The following is a 21,406-nucleotide window of genomic DNA, read 5'->3' on the forward strand; positions in this document are numbered from 1 at the left end:
AATGGAATGCAAGTTCTCTAATTCCCTATTATCTCCTGTCTAGTGTGCTGAAATAATCATACGCTCTGAAGCCTTGAGTAGCTTGCTTTCTGTTGAAGAAGGAGGACTGCTGTGTAAGAACCAAGGGTTTCTTTTCCTGGCTGACAGTCTGAGGGTGGCAATAGTCTGTATTTGGAGCTCTGGCTGATGTCTCTGGTGTCAGAGCCTGCTTTATGTCAGCTCTGAAGAAATTTGTGTGTTTGATGTCATAAGGCAAATCATAGGCACTGCAGGGAGGTTAAAAGTGTAAGTCTGAAGCAAATGTGCAGTGCTTTACAGGAATGGAAGATGTGGTTTCTGTCCTGGAGCCTGTGTTGTCTAAATCATGTAAAACAGAAAATAAGACTCAGACCAAATTTCATAAGCTTGTTGCATATTTAGTCTCACTAATTCAGTGTTCAAGGGTTGTGTAAAAATGACACATGGGCATGTCTGCTTCTGTCATTTTAGTTCAGTGTGGCATGCTATTTTGGCTGTATACACAGACCATAACAACTGACATTAGCAATGTATTGTGCCAACATACATGTTTATTATGACATCTCCTCTATTGAATTTGGCAGGAGAACTGAAAATTGTGTTTTCAACGATATTTTTGTATATATAATTTGTTTTTTAATAAGGGGAGTGGTTTAGTCTAGAGCCAACATGGAGCACTGCTGCATTGGGCAGAAAATGCTGCTAACAGAGCAGCTGGCACATATCTTCCCAGGCTCCATCTGTCAGAGTCGGCATTGCTTTGTGAATCGCACTCCTATTGGATAGATTTGTTTCTTGCTATAATGTTCTCAGCCTGGATTAAAACGCCATTCCTAAGTTGATTTTTTTTTTTTTTGAAATATTTACTGTTTAAAGAAAGTGTTTTGTAGGCTACTTCTGCCCTCCTTTACGGACCTGTTAAAATCTGCATCGGTGTTGTGAATGCTACATCTTGTGGACCTATCTTAGTTTAAGTAAAAAACATGTATGAGGGTAAGGTAGTTATTAGCTTAGTCTCAAAGATGTGGTTCTTTGCTGTGTACACACAGGTCAGAGTGGGTTGGGATCTAATGATAATCTGTATCAGTGTATCTGAGAAAGTTAGACTTTTTTTTCTGAAACTTCAATGTGCATATTCATCTTGCATTTTTTTTTATCAGGACTGTTACAGTTTTACCATTATGGGACATACATGTGTGTATGTATATACAATATATGCATGTGCCTTAAACTCTCCTTTGGAATTAACTCCCCTTAATGAAAAAACTTTTTTCCCTTTACCTTCCCCAAAAGAGATAATTAGAAAAATTGAGACTCTTCTTTCTACAGTTAATCAACAGAATGAAAAGCAACTTTCAAGTAAAAGAAGATCTGCAAGGACACAGGCAGATTGGCTAAATTGGTCCCAGCCCACAGAAATGCTAATTTGCTATCAAGGCTATTCAGGACTGTTCAGGGGAATATTATTGATGGAAAGGAAGGATTTGTTTCTAGCTGATTGTCTAGCGTGTACAGGATTTGGGGGAGGGCCTGTCTTAGAGCTTGTGAATTATAGGCAGTGCTTGTTACGCTGTCCTGTGTGTTTCTTAAACTACAGTAAATTGGTGTGTGTGTTGACCCTTAAGAGGGAATAGCTGACCAGTCAATGATTTTTAAGATGGTGTTTCTAAAAAGCAACAGACTGAAATCTTGCTTGTGGGCTGTGGTGTGGTGGTTGCTGTGGTGGTGATCACCTTATCGTCTGGTGCCTTGAATGAATGCCAGTTTTATTGTGCAAGGTCTTTACCTGGGGAGAAGAGATTTCAAGTTCTGCGAGTTCATCTGCATTTGGTATAGCTGAGTTACTACATCTTATCTTGGAGAAACTCAACAGACATGGTATTATTTCATACCAATGGGCCTTTTCGTTGTGGATGCTGGAAGGAAGTTCACTTGAATTGAATTGTAGATGCTAGCCTGGTCGTGTTTATTGAGGATTTCTGCCTCAGTAGATGGGAAAAATTACTGTTTACTGAATGGACTTGAAAGAATTTAATCATCCTAGTTTTAATTTTGGGGTTACTGTAGTGAGAGGGATCTTGGGCTTTAGAACTGTTCTGAATGGTTAGGCATACTTTTGTGCCTCCCCCATCTTTAAATTTCTTCATACTCCTGGAACAACCACTTATTTAAGCGGTTGACAGCTTTGAGACTTCTATTTGATACCACTTCTCAGTATGTGTAGAGAGAGGTGTGTTGGATAGTCTGTTCTATTTCTTGTTTTCACTGCCAGTGAAGCATTGACTGCCAGTCCCCTGGAGAGAAGGTGGTGGACAATGTTCAGTGGCAGTAATATTTTGCTATTAATATCTTGCAAGCTATTGGGTAATGAAAAGTTTGAGTTTTCAAACCACCACCCCCCCCCCCCCCAGTTCAGGAATGGTAGAAAAGTACAACAAAACGGCAAGTTATGGCAAATCACTTCAGTAAAACATTTGAACATTCTTCTACTGCACATATTGTAGTACTGATCTTTGGTGCAGAATTTCAGTTGAGATTTGCCTGTACTCTGGAATGTGTGGGGTTCTGGCTTTAGTTCCCCTTCCTATGGAGGCTGGGTTTGCCCTGTCATTTTATCAGGCTGTGCTTGTACTAAGTCCTGTTCCTTGTCCCCATGTAAATGCTTTCTTTTTAAATTTCCCACAATTGTTTTTACTGATGATAGTAATGATATGAATGTCAAAGCAGGTGGCTCCAGTAACAAGAGTACTGGTGGTGGCTGATTTGGGACTGTTTGTGTTGAAGACAGACAGTAGATGAAGTGTACTGGTGACCTCTGAAGTCTTACCTGTGGGGCTGTGGGAGGATGTCTCTTGTGCTAGTATCTTGGGCAAAGGTTGAGCTTAGATTTCTGAACTAACTCTTCCGATGGCTTACGTCACTTTTCAGTGAGGGACTTGAGGTGCTGATCAGTGTGGAACAGTCTGGAACTTGTAAGCAGGTAAATACCAGGCTTAGTAGAGCTCTGTGAATATTGTTAAATAATCAGTGCATCATGCCCTTGAAGTAAATGCTAGCCTAATGCGTTGCAGAGAGAATTTCTTCAGTGAGATTGCTGTATGGCATGAGCTCAGTAAGCCTGTTCCAGGAGACAGCTGACACACCTGATTGGTACTCTGCCCTTACCTGAATAGTATACATAGTGTAAGCAACCCCTGTTTGTAAACTTTTAAGCCTTAGTTTCCCCTGCCACTCTGGAATGATATATATCCCTTAAGGCTATATCTGTGATGAGAGAAAGAAACCCTGAATGCTCCCTGCTGAGCACCTGCTAGTAATGACCACAGTCTGTTTAGATCTTGGATGGCTTCCAGGTAGGTAGTTGGCTCCTGGAAGTTCTTCAGAATATAGAAACTTGTGGCACTTCCTGCTGTGACTTGCCAGTTTGACTTTCTTCTTTCATTTATAACTGATACTCTGATGTAATAACTAGCAGTAACAGCCAAAAAGTCTACCATGGTGCAGTGTGTTTACAAAGTAGTCTAACAAGCTTCATGAACTATGTATAAGGAGGAAACCTCTATCCATGGGCTACCCACTTATTTCATTATGTAGCTCCTCAGTTATTTACAGTGATCTCTGGATTTCCAGTTCTTGATATTAAGTGTAGATCAGTCTTGGCTCAGTAGGTAAATGTTATCTCGTGTGTATGGCATATTTAAATCTTTGAAACACAGTACTGCAGTTTGGATGTGGAATACTTGGTCTAAGCTGAACGTAATATTGTGAATAGTTTAAAAATGCCCAAGCATTTTGCCACTGGCAGTCAGAAGTAACAAGTAACTCAAAGCTGGTCTTAAGGGTTTATTAAAAGCCTTATCAGATCAGTGAAGCAACAACTTCAAACTCATAAATACATCCAGAAGTTCTACATAATGTTACAAGCTCTTGCTCAAGGGAGGTTTGGGTTCTCCTGTTTTCTGAATGTGGAAGCCACTTTTCAGAAATATGTTCCTTCCACCTTGGAGTGTCCCCAGCTAGTTCTCAGGGAGGTTAAGTACTGATATCTAGGAGTCTCCAAGCCACTGCCTGGATGTACATCTTCACCATTGTATAAAAGTATTTCCAATTTAATTGAAAAAGGAGGTGCTGTAGGTTGTAGCTAACTTAAGCTAAAAGTTTTAACTGGTTGTTTTTTGGTTAGTTTTTGTTGTTGTTTTGTTGGGGTTTTTTAGTAAAAATTCATTCCTCAGTTTGTTGGGACCAGATCTCTGAGCTAAAATGGCAAGACTTTAGTGAAGGAAGAAGAACTTTGAAACCTCAGCTGTAGTATCTGTTTTACCAGGAAGTATGCATTCTGTAAATGTCAAAGATAGATAAATAACAGCATGAACAAAAGAGAATACAAGTGGGTGTATTGATAACTCTGGCATAGTTGCATTCTGTGAATGACGATATGTGGTAGAGATTGCTAAATCCATGTGGCAAGTGATTGTGGTAATCCTAATTTTTCTCTTTAATCAATTAATGAAAGGTGGAAGTCTTTTTTAAAAAGTCAACCAAGATGTAAAATTAAACAATTATCCTGTGTTTACTTGAGAAGCAAACACAAATGTGCTGCACTGTTGAAGTCATTAAATGTGCATGAGCAATAACAGCAAGGGCATATAAAACTGAGTGTAAAGCTGGTTCTGTAGCTTGGTTGCTGAGAGTGATCAAGGCCTTGAACAGAATGCCAAGCATCTGAACAGATATTGGGCACTGAATAATTAACAGCTGTGTTCAGCTTATTGGTTATTGGGCTGCTTTAGGGCAGTGCTCTGTTAGTAGTTTATCCTGGATGGGTTTTTCTGTGCTTGAGTTTGCACATATTCCAACAGCTGAAGATGAAAAATGTGGAGCAACACATGCCACATACTGAGGAGGCAAATTAATTTGCTTCTGCTAGGGCAGCCGGTCTTGGTGTGATCTGATGAGTTGCTTTCTGACTTCTGTCAAATGGAGCCGATTCTTTTGGTGGAACATTTATCTTACAGGGAATTTCAAGCACAGTGACTAGAACTGAAGCGGAAAGAGGGAAAACAGAGGTTGGAGAATAGGTAATGAGGGTATGGACCGGTGTGCTTGCAACAGAAAGTTTGGCTTCCAAAGATGTTTTTGCAGTGTGAGCTGATGTGATTTTTTTGGAGGAAGCTTCTACATGTAGTTGCGTGCTGTATGAACTACAAGATGGTGGTAATGAGCTGGTAGAACGCTGGGAGTGCAGATGGTTTGAACACAGCACAGATGCTGTTGTGGGGATGTGCCTATGTGGGAGGCAGTTTGGAGAGGGGAAGAAAAAATGGACTGACTGTGCTGCTTGTAAAGATCAGCTGCTGAGTGATTGACAAGTTCCTCATCATTTGACCTTGACCTGTCACTGAACTGAAGAATCAGTAAATAAGCTCCTACTCTCTTTTTACTGTGGCAATTGCTTAGGTGTAGAATCAGTTTTGACTTGACCATAGTAATTATGTAAACTTTTAAAGGAAGCTTTATGATACAAGCTTGCATTTGACAAAAACAGGTGATATGTTGTGTGGAATGCCATGCAGGTTGAACTTGCTAAGTATCCACTTGGATTATAGGAGAGGTTTTTCTTTTTTTAGTATTAAACCTAGTTATGTGAAAGCAATTTCAAACTGCAATTTTGCCACAGTAACATGACTGCACAGGGTGAACTGGGGGTACAGGTGGGAGCTTACTTTAAGAAGAAAACTTCAAAAGCTCTAATGTTCTGGATATAAAGAATATTTGCTTTGCTACTACAGGACACTCAAACTTCCATTGATATCAAGGACTATGGGAGAAACAACTGTATCTTTGAAGCTTTTAATAGAAATCATAAAGTAATTCTGAACTATTAGGAAAACAAGTCAGTTGGCAGCCTTTGTATTGTGTTGTCTACCTTTAAATAGTTAACAGGTGCTCATGCATTATACTACAGTGTCTGAAGGCATGTAAACATGTGCATTATCTTCTATGCTACTTTTAGTTTTTGCTTAAAGAGGGAGATGAAAGTAACAGTTGGAGAACATTGGAAATCCCGGCTCCCTCCTGTTGCTGCCACACAGCTCTTGGCTTCTCCTTCTCCCCTCTCCCTTTTGCTGGCTGTGAAGCTTTTAGCTTATATCTTTGCAGATGCCAGCAGTTCTAATTAAAAAATACAAGAGACTATGTGTCAAGTTAGTTCTAATCTAAACTGTTAAACTGCAAACTGAAATTGCCTGAATTATCTGCAAAGCTTGAAAATGTTTCTAACCTAATTCTGCTAGGACATGAAATAGTTCCACATCACAACTATGTTCATCTAATCCTGCTGCCAAAGTAGTCGTTAGAGCAAATAACTGAATCATTAGGTGCTTAGGCAAATGAGGGCAAGGCATTAATCAACAAATCATTAGAGAAGAAAAGCAACTTTTTGTACACTGAAGTTTTCTCATTTGACAACACGCAGTAATTGAGTGCTGTGGCTTTGTAACCTGTTAGTGTTCAGCCTAACATTATTTAGCTGAAACTTTGTAATAAGAAAACTTCTTGAGTAAAGGCTACAGATCTACACTTGAGTTTATATAAAGTTAGAATTGTGTTGACCGCCGCCTTATTGGCTGTCTAATTCAGTAAACCTTTTATTTCAGATATCACTGAAGCTCCTACCTGTATTTTCACTATTGTCCAGAGTGGGAGAAGTTCAAGTATAAATCAGTTGTTTTCTTTAGGCTACAGCTCAGTAAGACAGTGTTTTTAAAGTCACTGCTAGGGATGACTTGAAGTTTAAGATGCCTCTTCCGAAAGCCAGGGTGCTTTGGGAAGCTTGCTTCTTGAAACTTTAGTAGTTGTTTTGCAGATCCTTCATCACCAAAGCTTGTTTTCTAAAGAAGCAAAATGACTCTTACTAATGTTTTCTGACAGCTAGAAATGTCAATATTCTTTTTAGGTGAAAGGTAGCTTTGCATTTGGAAATACTAGAAAATGGAGTTTTGCGTAGTGTGGCCTTAGTACATGCGATAGCTGTTTTACCTTTTGGCAACAGATTGCATTAAACTGTTCTTGCTGCTTCACACTGTAGAAGGCATCTGCATGTGAATCCGATTGAAGGATGGCATTTATCAAGTGTTCTAATAAGTGTCAAAACAGTGCTAGGAATGTTAATTATGAATACGAACAAATTTCCCAGATTGGGGGGGAATTAATGCTTGTTTAAAAAATCCTTAATTAAGAGGTAGCCTAACATAGCTTGTGTTGCAGTATTTAGGTCATGCTGCAACTATATAATGTATATGAACAGCTTGCCTTTTGGTTTTCTCCTTAAAGCAAGAGAGACAAGGAGGATTCCTTATTAGCTGTTACATCTTTTCATACTTTAACTCAGGGTAGATTTAACACTTGTGGATGTTAAACTAAAATATTGAGGTGAAGAAAAAAGAGTCAGGATTTAAGAATGAATCAGTGCATAGAAACTGGAAAATACAGGGCTCATTTGAATGCAAACGGAATTGCTTTGTTTCCTGACTTTGTGCTTCATATTGTAACTGTTGCATGCAATGTGTGTCAAGTGTTATTCAAAGAAATCAATAGTAAAAATAGACAGAAGTCTAGTTGGAAGGGACTATAAATATGAACCTTTCCTTTTGGTTGCTGAGATCAACTGACTATTCCAGAAACAAATAAAATGAGGAAGAAACTACAGTAGCATTGAGTCATCATGTACTGCAAATCCTTCCTTATGCAGTGCACCTTTCCGACAAAGGGAAGAAAAGAGAATCCTGGATAGCTGCAGTTTGCAAGCTGAGTAACAGATGAAGTACATGGCCTCCACTACCAGCTCCCAAGCTGTGATACAGGCAGCACTTCAGAGGGGGGCGGGGGGCGCGTGTATTTTCCAGGTGGAGGTGCTGTTGGTACCTCCCATCCTGCCCCTGAGAAGGGACTTAACTGGGCTGTTCGATTCAAGTCATGTAAACAATTGCTCATCTTAAACGTGCCCTCTGACTAGGGAGCAGTGGCTCAGGACAGATTGAGGACTTCACCTTAGCAAGGTGTGATTTCAGCGGGAAAATAATCCTTTCCTTATATTTTTGCCCTTTGTGGGGGAAGCTGTGCTCATTTCTGACACCTCAAAATACGTGTGCCCTCTCAATGATGAACTTTCTCAGATGTCAAGGAAAGTTTATTAAGCTTTTCTGTGAGGAGGAGTAATTTCTGCATGCAGGAGCCCTTTGTGCATGCCATCCTGGTGTTTCACTCACCCTTCTGGACTGTGGGAGTAGTAGCCAGCATAACTGGAGGGTTGGCTTTGTAGGTGACGTGCAGTAGGGGACACCCAACTGTGGGAAAATATTTTTCTGTCTTTAGTTGGCCTGGGCTGTGTGACCTCATAAGATATGGTGAAAGCTGCGTTTCAGTGTTCCTGGGGAATTGGAGGCTTTTTGGGAAATGAAGGATTAGACAGGCTTTAGAAACTCAACTCTAACAAATCACGATAATGTTGGTTTTTCTACTGAATTAATTGTATCTTGGCATGTAACTCCTTTATGGATAATATTTTTCAAATGCTGTAGCTGCTCCTTATTATTGAGAATTTTTAAAATGTAGATGCAGATTGAGTACTTTGACTGCACAGTCAGATCTTCTTGATTACAGATTCTTCTAAATATAGGTTGTATTTTTTGTTCCTGTCCTTTTTCCCCCACCCCCTACCCTTTTCCTGACCTTAAGCAAACATCTTGTTCTTTTGCTTTACAGGCTCCAGATAAAAGGAAAGCATTAGAAGAGACCAAAGCCTACACAACTCAATCTCTAGCCAGTGTTGCTTATCAGATCAATGCACTGGCCAACAATGTATTACAACTGCTGGACATCCAGGCATCCCAGCTACGGAGGATGGAGTCCTCCATCAACCATATCTCCCAGGTAATCTTTTTTTTTTTAAATAGAGAACTGACAACATTGGAGGAGGCGTTATCTTGTCTCTTCTATTACTGAGCTGGGTAGTTTATGTTGACTTCTTTGAATTCTCTGAGCAGCATGATAGAAAATGGTAAGGCGTTTTTCTTTTAATATTTATGAAAGGCACTTTGTGATGGAGGTCATGACTGAAATAAAACAGTTCCTTTGTCAAGAAGCCCTGGGATGATATTTGGTTTAAAGCATGAGTTAATAATTAAGATTCCAAGATCTGAAGCTGCAGTTGAGGGGAGGGGTAGAGAGGAGGATTCTGTTTCTGAAGGAAATCCATATAGAAGTACTGTATGAGCAGTGGCATTTTATTTAATGTTGCAACATAGACAATAACTTCATTTGTTTTCATACGCTTGTAGGATGTAATTTCATGAGCTGTGCAGAGAGGGAGAGGGGTTCACATGCTGCCACTACCTGCTCAAGCCAAGGCAGTTGGATGAGTGAACTGACCTGACTTGTTACTATGACTGCAGTATCACTAGAGTTGATGCAGGGAGGACGTGGAAATAGATGACAGGAAAGAACAGGCCTGTCCCTGTCAGTGGCAGCCTGTGTTCCCTTGGCTGAAGCTTCATCCTAGCTGGCTGCTGCTGAGCAGCAAGAGTTGCTGCTGCCTGCCTTGTAGCTGATCTGGCACTGGTCTGATTGTATACTAACTCAGCCAAAAAATAAGTCTTGTGTTTAACCTGGAAGTGGCTTATTGCATAATCAAGTGTGTGCCATACTAGTGCCAAGGAAGGGAGGGACAGGATCCCCTCAGTTATTTCACCCTTACATTGCTGTTCTGAAGTGGGCTTGAGTGAGTTGAGAGCCCAGTGTCCACTCTGTCGTATGCTTGTATTGAAATTCAGTTGGATCTTTGCTGGGCTTTATGTTCTATACCTACCTGAGACATTTCAAAAACAAATCTCAGAGAATTCAACCTAAAATGTTCTTCAGTGCAGCTGGTGAATTTAAAACCTTTGTTGGTCAACCAGTACCCTGTTAGTGGTACACCTTAGACCAAATACTTGAAAGAAAATGCTTCTCGTGGCCTCTGCTGTCTGTCTCCACATAGGCCCTGTTACTGTTTACTGTTGTTTTCCAGTAATTGTGGTTTCTAAAAAATCTTTCTGTTAAATGGCATTGCAGTGCTTCATTGAAGGCATGTCGGTAGACAGAAGATTCCTGTGCATGTGGAAGGGCCCTCCTAGTAACAAACCTTTTGAAAAGGCTTGTCAAGTTAGTATGTGCTAAGAACTACACAGTGTTAAAAGCTCTATCAAGTATTTTAAAAGTACCTGTCACTGAAGCAGGAAAGTGGGAGGAAGTACAATTCCTGTAGATAAGTTTCTTGTTCTGTCAAGTATCCAGAGATTTCTTGATGTTAGGATTATGACTACCTCTAAAGAAGTGACTGGATAAAGGACTGAACCTACAGACTTTCCCAAGCACTGGATGCCCTTTTATAATGAGCACATCTTTTCTTAATGTGTTTCAGAGCTGTAGTGTGTGTGAAGCAATTATTGTTAAATTCTCATTGGCCCACTGATATGACTAACTGTAGAAAAAGCAAAATGTTTGATACTAGCACAAAAGGTGTTAACCCTCTGTACTGTTTGCTGCTTGAGTTGAAGGCACTATGCTGAAAGCTATTGAGTCACCTGATACATGAACTGTTTGCTAAAGACTGTGAACAATCAGTGCTTTGTAGAGTTTTTGAGGAGTGTTTAGCAAGGTCACTTACTTGTAGTTTCTGTCCTGGTTGGTCTTTACTGAAACTAATCCTTGCTTATAAATGAACCTCTGCAGACTAATTTTGTAGAATTAAACTGCATACAGATAATACACACATACCAGCTCAGCTATTTGCTTTGAAATGTTTCTGCTCAAATGTTTCAACTGCGTGTCTTAAATCTGCTGTGCAGTTGCTTTGATAGACTGTTTCTAAATTCTCTGAGGTCTCCAGAGTGTCTTTCCCCATGCTTGTATCAGTTGTGAATATTTTCGTGCTGCTAAAGCATGGGCATGAACATATTCTCAAAATGGAATTCTTCCCCACGAGAGAAATATTGTCTAGAAACACAGATCTGAGGCGTTGCCAGTCAATTACTCAATTCTGGGTTTTGCGACATAGAGCAGGCATCTGTGAAGTAAGGTACAATTTGATAGTTTTTCTGGTTAAAATACCTTTCTTCTCTCTATGAAAGAAAATCCTGTGGCTCTTCTAACCTGCAGGCAGTTTGTTCCCGTACTGTGTTTCAGTTCTCTATGCATGTTTTCCAGAAAGACTCTAGGCTAAATGGCTGGATAGCTGAACTTGATTAGTAGCCACTCGATATTTTTCCTAGCTATGTACCTTATTCACTGGAAAAAGCACTTGTGAAAAGTTACGTGATGGTGTGGTGTGTTATATTCTTGTTACTGGGGCTTAATTTTACAGATGGAAAGCTTGCTTGCTTTTAGAGGAAAAATTAATTAAACTTTGGTTTTTGCATTGAGAGCAAACAGAGAGGCTTCACATGAGTAACCACACTGTGGTGAGGGAGTGCTGCTTTGAGTGCACAGAGGCAGTGAACAGCTCCAGGAATGGCTTTCACATAGCAGCCAGAGCAAAAGCCTGCCCAGCTGCATCTATATTTTCTGCAGTCATAGTTGTCTTTGAGCTGTAACGTGTGGGTCTGGAGTGACCTGCCACATAATTATTTACTACACTAAATGTACAGAGCTGTGCGCATACAGCTCAGCTCTTTGGCTTAAACCCTTGATATTGACTTCGAGCTTTGCCAAGCTGACTTGACCTCTCCAAGCTGCTCTGATATGGCAGAGTAGAGACTTGATCACTGTTCTGGAGTATTTTTGCAAACCCTTCTGGTATAAGAGATTCTACTCATCCTGTTAGGCAAGACTCAGTGAGGGGAAGATAGCAAGTCTATACTTCAGACCAACACGAGTGTCAAGGCTTCACTAAAGGCACTAAGGTTAGCAAACGTGACACCCATCTGCAAGACGGGCTGGAAGGAGGATCTGGGGACCTGCCAGTCTGACCTCAGTGCCAGGGAAGGTTATGGAGCATGTTGAGCACTATTGTGCAGCATGTACAGGATAACCGGACAATCAGGCCCAGTCAGCGTGGGTTTATGAAAGGCAGGTCCTGCTTGACTAACCTGATCTCCTTTTATGACAAGGTGACCTGCTTTAGTGGATGAGGAAAAGGCTGTGGATGTTGTCTGCCTAGACTTTAGTAAAGCCTTTGACACCATTTCCCACAGCGTTCTCTCCTGGAGAAACTGCCTACAGTTTGGAATGGCGTGCCCTTTGCTGGGTAAAAAACTGGTTGGATGGCTGAGGCCAAAGAGTTGTGGTGAATGGAGTTAAATGCAGTTGGTGGCCGGTCACAAGTGGTGTTCCCCAGGGCTCAGCACTGGGGCCACTCCTGTTTAATGTCTTTATCAGCGATTTGGATGAGGGGATCAAGTGCACCCTCAGTAAGTTTGTAGACAACAGCAAGTTGGGCAGGAGTGTTGATCTGCTTGAGGGTAGGAAGGCTCTACAGAGGGATCTGGACAGGCTGGATCGATGGGCTGAGGCCAATTGTATGAGGTTCAGCAAGGCTGAGTGCCGGGTCCTGCACTTGGGTCACAACAACCCCATGCAACGCCACAGGCCTGGGGAAGAGTGGCTGGAAAGTTGCTGGGAGAAAAGGACCTGGGGGTGTTGGTTGACAGCTGGCTCAGTATGAGCCAGCAGTGTGCCCAGGTGGCCAAGGCGGCCAATGGTATCCTGGCTTGTATCAGAAATAGTGTGGCCAGAAGGGACAGGGAAGTGATCTTACCCCTGTACTTGGCACTGGTGAGGCCGCACCTCGATTACTGTGTTCAGTTTTGGGCCCCTCGCTGCAAGAAAGACATTGAGGTGCTGGAGCATGTCCAAAGAAGGGCAACAAAGCTGGTGAAGGGTCTAGAGAACAAGTCTTGTGACAAGTGGCTACTGGGATTGTTTAGCCTGGAGGAAAGGAGACTCAGGGGGGACCTTATTGCTCTCTACAACTACCTGAAAGGAGACTGTAAGGAGGTGGGTATTGGTCTCTCTTTCCCAAGTAACAAGCAATAGGACAAGAGGAAATGGCCTCAAGTTGCACCAGGAGAGGTTTTAGATTGGATATTAGGAACAATTTCTTCACCCTAAGGGTTGACAAACATTGGACCAGGCTGCCCAGGGGAGCGGTTGAGTCACCCTGGAGGTGTTTATAAGGTGCTTAGGGACATGGTTTAGTGGTGGACTTGGTAGTGTTAGGTTAATGGTTGGACCTGATGATCTTAGAGGTCTTTTCCAACCTAAACAATTCTATGATTCTGTATATACCTCCAGACTCCCTACTACAAACTTTCTGTTGCAGTCGCAGTTACATTGCATATTTCTGTCAGTTCCTGTTTGGTGCTTTTAGTTTGTTCTTATTTGCCTTGAGAATGGCTGTACTTATAAGGGAAATTTCAGGTGGGAGTTGAGGTAGTTTTGATCCAAGATGTGAAAGCAGAGCCAGCCTGAGTGCCGCACTGTTACGGTGTGCCATCTCCACTTTCCCTATGGGACGTCAGTGTAAAAAGGCAATGGAGGAAGGACTCAGGCCCCATGTGGTTCCTAGCAGTCACTGCTGACTTGTCCATCCACAAATGCTTGGTAGTAGCAGAGCAGCAGTTCTGCTGTGGTATAGGTTACCTTCAGTTGCAGCAACCAAAAAGAAACTTTCCTTGAAGATTGAACAACAGTAGGCAGGTGTTTTGCTTTATTCATAGCTTATATAGTGTAAGGTGTCTGGAATAGGTAGTATTTTCTCTTGCAGCAATTTTAGGGAAGATGAGTGAATGCATGGACTGGGCAGTGAAAGAGGAAAGAAGCAGCTGGGGGTCAGCCTGCAATGGGAGATACTGGGAAGGACCTTGGACATTGAGGTGGGGAAGGAATGAAGGCCTTAACATTCAGCATACGATGTTTCTTAAGGTGTGCTGCAACTAAATAAACTCAGCATTTTTTCATGTACCCTGATTATGAATTAAGCAAGACATGATATTTATGTTCTGAATGCAGTTTATACTTCATTATGTTTATTTCCTGTGGGCATTAAATAAAATTCTAGTTTGCTGTTTAAACTAATGTTGTTCATTTGTGCTATTCTTGCATGGGTCCTATAAGCCAATGAGTTAGTTGTTAAAAAAATAAAATTAAAAAATCCTCTGTATCTCTCCCTCCATTTTGAAAATCATTGTCTTTTAGTAGAGGAGTTAAAAACTCAGCTCTTCATAGCTTGAATATTTGACAAGTGAAAACTGCTCCTCTAGAAATTTTGGCTTCTGTTCTTTTGGTCTTTTGATTTACTGGTTCTTGGTGGTTCCCCTCTCTTCCCCTCCTCTCTTGGAAAGAAGAGCTGACTTAAACATGTACTTTAAGATAAATTTTTTGCTGCTTCACTTCCACAAAATTAAAGAGAATGAAGATGAGACAGCCATATTTGTCAGAGGAGAGAGAGGTTGACAGGGACATCCTTGTTTATTACTGTGTCAAAACTGAAAAATGTAACAGATCAGTGCTCACGTTTCTGTCAGAGCAGCTGCAGTACTGGGTGTAGCAACTATTGCTTTTTTTTTCCTGGACATAAACAGTTTTTAAATAGCTCAGTACTTAAATCCATGCCTCTTGAAGCATGAAGCAAGCAATAGACTCCTTAAGAAATGATGTTTAGTACCAGGAAATACTGCACCTCTTAAATATTCAGTGTTAAGATTTTCTTCTGCATCTGAAGTTCTTCTCTAATGCGAAATAGGGACTATTACAAAACAATATATTCTGAAAGCATAACTCTCAGCAGAAAAAAGGTGTATGTGCATCTTTTGTCATCATTAAAAGTTATAAGCTTTTAGAACTAAAAAAAAAAAAATCCCTGAATTAGTTTAGAATCTTGCCTGTCACCATCCATGTCAAATTCATTGCTTGTGTAATTCAAATGCTGCATGCAAGCAGAAAGCCACATATTTCTGTGGTATGGTTGTCTAGCTAAAGTCAGGGGCGGTAAAGATGTTATCTTTTCTTGTAGGACTTCAGAAACTTACAGCTGTAGCCTGTGTTGAATCACACATACACACCACCCCCATCACCATATACTAAGGCCTCTTCCATTGGGTGAACAACCAGTCAGGACTGATGTGGATTAGGTTTCAGAGGAGCTCTGCTGAAGATGTTCTGGGGCTTGAAGGGGTGAGCTCCTAAGTAGTAGCAAGTTGAGAACACAGTAGTTGGTGTTTGATGCCAGGAGAGAACACAAGAGCTGTTAGGTGCTCAGCAGGTCTCTGATATTTGAAGAGGTGTAATGCAGTCCACATACAGTGGGGACTCTTTGTGTTTGTAGGAAAGAGCTTTCAGAGTGTGTGTATCTCTGTCCTTTGAATTAATGTGATACTGCATTCATAGATTGTGGTATATGCTCACACTGCAGTTCAAATTCATGTTTGAAAGCCAAGAAGTAGAAAACGTGACAAATCATCTGCTGATGAATGTGGGTGGTCATGACGAGGAACAAGCAATTATGTAGAGTACTTTAGTACACTTATGGATGGAAGGAAGAGACCTCTCCAGATCCTCTTAGTAATGACTGTGCTTCCAAAGGACAGCTGTCCAGGTACTTTTACCCCGAAGTTGCCTCTTTAAAAAGAAGAGGATGCTTAAAACTCTGATCTTGTTCTCTGACAGGAAGAACATATAGGTTGGACAAAAGGACTGTTAACTGGAAAGAAAATTAGCCAGAACTAGCAAATGGTTGACAGTTGCTAACAAGCAGGGTTGATACTGGAGGCCACACTGTTCAGAATATTCTTTGGAGACTATTCAGGACCCAAAGCATATCCTCAGCAAATTTGAGGATAACTCTAAATTACGAAAGGTGACTCATATGCTGAATAGCAGAGATTCAGTGCAGAGGAACCTTGAGAAACGTGAGGATCGAGCCAGTGGATGTTGTCTGCCTAGACTTTAGTAAAGCCTTTGACACCATTTCCCACAGCGTTCTCTCCTGGAGAAACTGCCTACAGTTTGGAATGGCGTGCCCTTTGCTGGGTAAAAAACTGGTTGGATGGCTGAGGCCAAAGAGTTGTGGTGAATGGAGTTAAATGCAGTTGGTGGCCGGTCACAAGTGGTGTTCCCCAGGGCTCAGCACTGGGGCCACTCCTGTTTAATGTCTTTATCAGCGATTTGGATGAGGGGATCAAGTGCACCCTCAGTAAGTTTGTAGACAACAGCAAGTTGGGCGGGAGTGTTGATCTGCTTGAGGGTAGGAAGGCTCTACAGAGGGATCTGGACAGGCTGGATTAGGAAACTGGGCAAGGTGCAAGGCTCTACACCTGAGGTGGAATAACCGCATGCATTTGTATGTGCTGTGAGTAGTCGTCCCGCTGAAAAGGAGCTGGTGTGTTGGTGGATGCTGTGCTGAGCATGAACCAACAAAATAAGGGCATCTGAGTAAGTGAAACAGTGTGGCAGGGCTGCGTTGTGAGGAGTGTGGCTGGCAGATGAAGGGCAGTGATTATCATCTGCTCTGCAGTGATAAGGCTTCAACTGGAGCATCATGTCAGTTTTTTTTGTCACCTCTGCCTTGTTCAAGAGGTAGTCCAGCAGAGAGGGATGCTGAGATGGTGCATGCAGCCTACAAGGAGATGTTGAAGGAATTGTGCATGTTTAGTCTGACAAAGAGGAAGCAAAGCAGTGATGTAATGGTAGCCTACAAATACTTAAGTGTAGCTCTGGCATCTTTGTAGTTAGTCTTTCTCTTGGTAGTTAGTGACAGTGTAATGTTGAACAGTTTGCCACAAGTTGAAGCTTGGCGGGTTAGTACATGGAGTTGGGAAAATCCTTTTTATTTTGGAGTGTGGTACAGCACTGGAACAAGTTACCCTATGGTGTGACTCTTTTCAGTGTTATACTGCCGTAGATGGATATATCCTAAAAGCTGATTTTGTTCCTTGTAAGGCACTTCATAAGCTATAGGAACTAAATGGTGAGGAGGGAGACAGTTACAAAGTCAGAGGAGAAACTGCCACTCCATGTCTACAAATCCTTGTAAGCTCTGCTTCTCTACAAACTTTCCTTTCTGCACATCCAGAAGTATGTGAAGAGACTAAGTGTTTCTGCAGGAACTAGAGCATCAACTAATTTTGTATTCATTAGAAAGATAATATCTTCTCTCTGGTTCTATTGGACTGCCCTTGCTTGTCAGCAGACACAAATATTCTAAATATGAGGAAGAAACGTGCACCTTTTGTTTAGATTAACCTTGCCCTGGGTGATGTTCCCTCTCCTAATAAAGTGCTGACAGTTATCTCTGTGGCCTTTGCTTCACATCCTGTTCTTCCTGTGCTCTTTGTAATAGAGGCCAAGGCTCCAAGAAGTTGTACTGTGCTTGCTCTTGTTATCTGTCTGCTTATGAAAATTGTTGTTAACTTTGTGGATATCAGCTTCTACATGATATGTATAAATTGCTCAGAATGTAGTATAATGTGTCAGGGTTGCCATGTCAGCTGTTCTGTTGAGAAATTCCCTTCATGACCACAAATGAATACACATAGGATCTGTCTGTAATTCCTGTACAGTTCAGCTGATGCAGTCAAAAAAACCCAATGCATGACCAACAAAAAAAATCAAAACAAACCAAACAAAAAACCCCCCATGATACTTAGTTATGTACACCTATGAGAGAGCAACCACAACTGTCAGCCTTTCTTTGGAGAAGCAGAAACTGAGTCAGAAACTTTTGTTTCCTGTCGTTCTTTATTTCCACTTTTTGTGAACGCAGGGTTTGAATGTGCTTTTGGGGAAGGGGGGAAGTTGCTAACTTCAATAACCGTTGATTGGAATGAATTCCTTCGTATGCCGATTTCCACTCCACAGTCTGGTAGAAGGGCAGTCTGAATGCATAGTTTTCAATGTGTTTTAGACCATTAAAACCTCCTTTTTGCTGAATGAGTATTTGACCATGAGCTCTGGATACCTCATTAAATACTAAATTAAGAGGCCTGATGCAGCCTCTTGTTTTCTGAAATCAAAGCCAAAAATCCCAGGACTGCGAGCATTGCTCTGAAAGGCCTTTTTGATAATTCTGTGCGACAAAGGAGTCAAGGGTGTTTGTACAGTCTTTCTTTTTTTAATGAAAACCTCTCTTATCTGAAAGATATACCACATAAATGAAATGTGTCACTACCCTGCTGTAAAGTCACATATTAGACTTTTCAAGGAGTCTTTTTTTTTTACTTCAGATGCATCTGATTAGATTGTTACCTGAAATTAATTTTCCTTCTATTTCAAGTCTCAATAAACCAGCAGTCTTCACATGTGAATAGTTCCTGTTTTATGTTGAATTAGGGTTTTCTTATCTCTGTCAATGTTTTAGTGGCATAAGGGCAAAGCAAAAAGGAAATGCAGTGTTATGAGGTGATGGTTATAAGAACATTGTGTCTAATACAGCAGCAGGTAACCAGCTACCAAAGTGTTCAGTCTGTCACTGTATCTGTGCCATCCAGTGCGGCTATTTGGGATGTTGGTTTTCATGGTAGCTGGGTAGTGTTATGCTTGAGCTGACTATATTTGGGAAAGAGCAAGTACAAGAAGCTTTTTGTGGAGCAGATGAGGCTTGGTTGTACTGCATCACTGAAGTAACCCTCTTCATAATCTCACTCAGGCACACAAACACATGGTGCTGGGTGCTTGTGGCTGGATTTCTTGTGCTGTTCAGATGGGAATTGCTTAGTGCTTTCTGCTGGCTGGTTTTATAGGGGGACACATAAGTGCTTAGCTAATGTTGATCAGCGGATGGAAAACCAAGTAATGATTCACATGAGTGTTTTATAAGCCAGCAGTAACATTCTGCCACTCTTTGTACTGCTGCTGGTTTGACTTTATTCTCTTTGTTAGTAGCCTTTTGGGACTCATTGATATCTGTTATGCTTCTCTTGGAAAAGCCCCCTTACAGGCTATATATATGCAGTGAACAAACTCTTTTATTAGTTCATGGGAGGTATATGAATGAAATATTAGCTGCTCTTTTAAAGCTGGGACAACTTCTGTGGTAACTTTGAAAAAGTGTGTATGAAATGTAGAAATCTATCCAACTGTGTTAAATTTACCACTTGTCACATGGCTGCTGTGCCCTGGTGTGTATCTCTTCCCCAACATCATCTGGGACAGTATGAGCTCTGCATCACTGGGGCTGGTGCAGAGCACAAAGTGAAAAGTTTCCCTTTACTGTAATGGAAAAAAGTGTGTGTGAAATTGTATTAATTGATATAATTTGTGGCTAAACACTGAAATAGAAATAGGCTACCATGTATATTATTTTTTTCATAACTATTTATTCCACTAGAGAGTATTGTTGATGCTTAACTGACCCTACTGCTAGTGCCATCATGGAAAGGGTATCGTGGTGGTAGTGTAAATAAAATTGTAGATTTGTTTGGTTAAGGCTGTACTGTATGTAGGGTTTTTCTTTTTTGAGAAAAATTGGAATATGTTTTGGACTAGCACAGTTTGAGTGACAACTAGTGGAGGCCATGATTCGCTTATTCAGTCATTCCCATTTGGAATGCTGGCTTTGCATGTAGAAGTAACCACCATAAAAGTAAGTCTGCCTCTTCCTCAATTTCCAAAAATAGATTACTAAAGCTGTTGTTTCCATTTCTAATGTCCATGCCCAGTTCCAGCGAATAGTTACTTAATAATTTTGCCTCATATTGTGCCTAATTATATCTTATGGGCACAAAAATGTTAGTACATGACCATAGAACCCCAGATGTTATATTTTGTTTGCTTCCTCTTTGAGAATCTGCTAAATAGCTATGACTTTTTCCTGAAAGTACCCTTGTATGAATGCTGGTGTTCAGTGGTTTTGTAGCTTCACCTGTTCAGGCCTGAAAGCACTTGCTTTCCCCCCCCCCACACACACATTGCCCTGGGATGGTTATTTACAATGGATCCATCAGTGCAATTCAGTGGGGTGTCACATGGGGACTGAAGCATAACTCGCTATTTCTTGTAACTGACTTCTCTGTTCCTTGCTTGTGAGAGAAAAATAGTTTCTTGTCAACCTGATCTTGTCACATTCTCTCAAATTCCTGTATGTGGCAAAACCAGGAGCAACAAGGGTGTGGTTAAAAGCTATAATGCTTCTATACAAAGTGAGAACAAGTAGGATGGGGATCTTAGAGTTAAGAGGGGTCATGATGAAAATAAAACATATCATTGCTTGAGGAAAGGTCAGTTGGGCCATCTTTTGAAAATATAAGAACAAGGAAATACTGACTGAAAGGCTTGATTTGATTGTAGGAAATTCTGCTTTCTTGTTGAACTCAGTTTCTTATGGGATTGTTTTTTCTTCTAAGTTATATTTTTGAACTGTGTTCAAAACTAGGCTGTATAAGGTTGTAGGGGTAAGACTTCAAACCACAAATCAACCTTTATCTGACCAGGAAGGGGATAAACATCGTCTTTGGAAGGGTGATCCTTCTTTGCCCATTTATAGGATTTTCTTATGTGTATTGTTAAGTCAAGTATTGGGCAAGATGTAGTACAGGACTAAAAGAGGTAAGTTGCACTGTCAATAAGGCTTGTCTCCTAAACTAGGCTGGAAAAGGTGTTAACTGAAGTTTTTGAGCAGTGTACATATTTTTGCTCTCTAATACCTGATAGGTGGTGTATGGTAAGCTAATCACATGCCAGCTGTCGTGGTTTGAGCCCAGAGGTCAACTGAGCACCACGCCGCTGCTCACTTACCCCTTCCCCCTCCCAGGAATAAGAAGGAGAAAATAAACAAAAAGGCTCAGGAATTGAGATAAGGACAGGGAGAGATAACTCACCCATTACAGTCAGTGGCAAAAGACACTCATTAGGGAAGAAAAAGAACATCAATTTAATTCAGACACTAACAGCAACAACACTATACAGACAGAGTGGGGCAGTGAGAAGCATTACCACATCTTGAAAACACCATCCCCCAGCCCTCCCTTCTTCCAGGGCTCAGCTTTGCTCCTGATTTCTCTACCTCCTCTCCATCAGTGGTGCAGGGGGCAGGGAATGGGGTTGCAGTCAGTCCTGCTGCTCCTTCCTCCTCAGGGGGAGGACTCCTCACATTCTTCCCCTGCTCCAGTGTGGTGTCCCTCTCATGGGAGACAGTCCTCCATGAACTTTCTCCAACGTGAGTCCTTCCCATGGGCCGCAGCATTTCCCAGGCGGCTCTGGCATGGGTCCCTCCTGCATGTTGCAGTCCTCCCAGTGCCAAACTACAACAGGGTGGTGTCCTCCCCAGGCTGCAGGTGGGCATCTGCTCCACCGTAGACCTCCATGGGCTGCAGGGGGGATGTCCCCATTGGCTGCGGGGAGGGGGGGGGTGTGCCTG

General features: G+C 41.5%; 1 protein-coding gene across 11 annotated transcripts in view; it reads left to right on the forward strand.

Moving 5' to 3' along the window:
- Nucleotides 1-21,406, forward strand: part of ABI1 (abl interactor 1) — an 85,187-nt gene that overhangs the window by 16,558 nt on the left and 47,223 nt on the right. For all 11 annotated transcript variants that reach the window (XM_074833527.1, XM_074833557.1, XM_074833537.1 and 8 more), the window contains exon 2: nucleotides 8,782-8,949. In XM_074833527.1, coding sequence (XP_074689628.1) covers nucleotides 8,782-8,949 — 168 coding nt within the window. The remainder of the gene's footprint in view (nucleotides 1-8,781; nucleotides 8,950-21,406) is intronic.

The sequence above is a fragment of the Strix aluco genome, chromosome 1 (genome assembly GCF_031877795.1).
Source record: "Strix aluco isolate bStrAlu1 chromosome 1, bStrAlu1.hap1, whole genome shotgun sequence".
In the NCBI taxonomy this organism is placed as follows: Eukaryota; Metazoa; Chordata; class Aves; order Strigiformes; family Strigidae; genus Strix; species Strix aluco.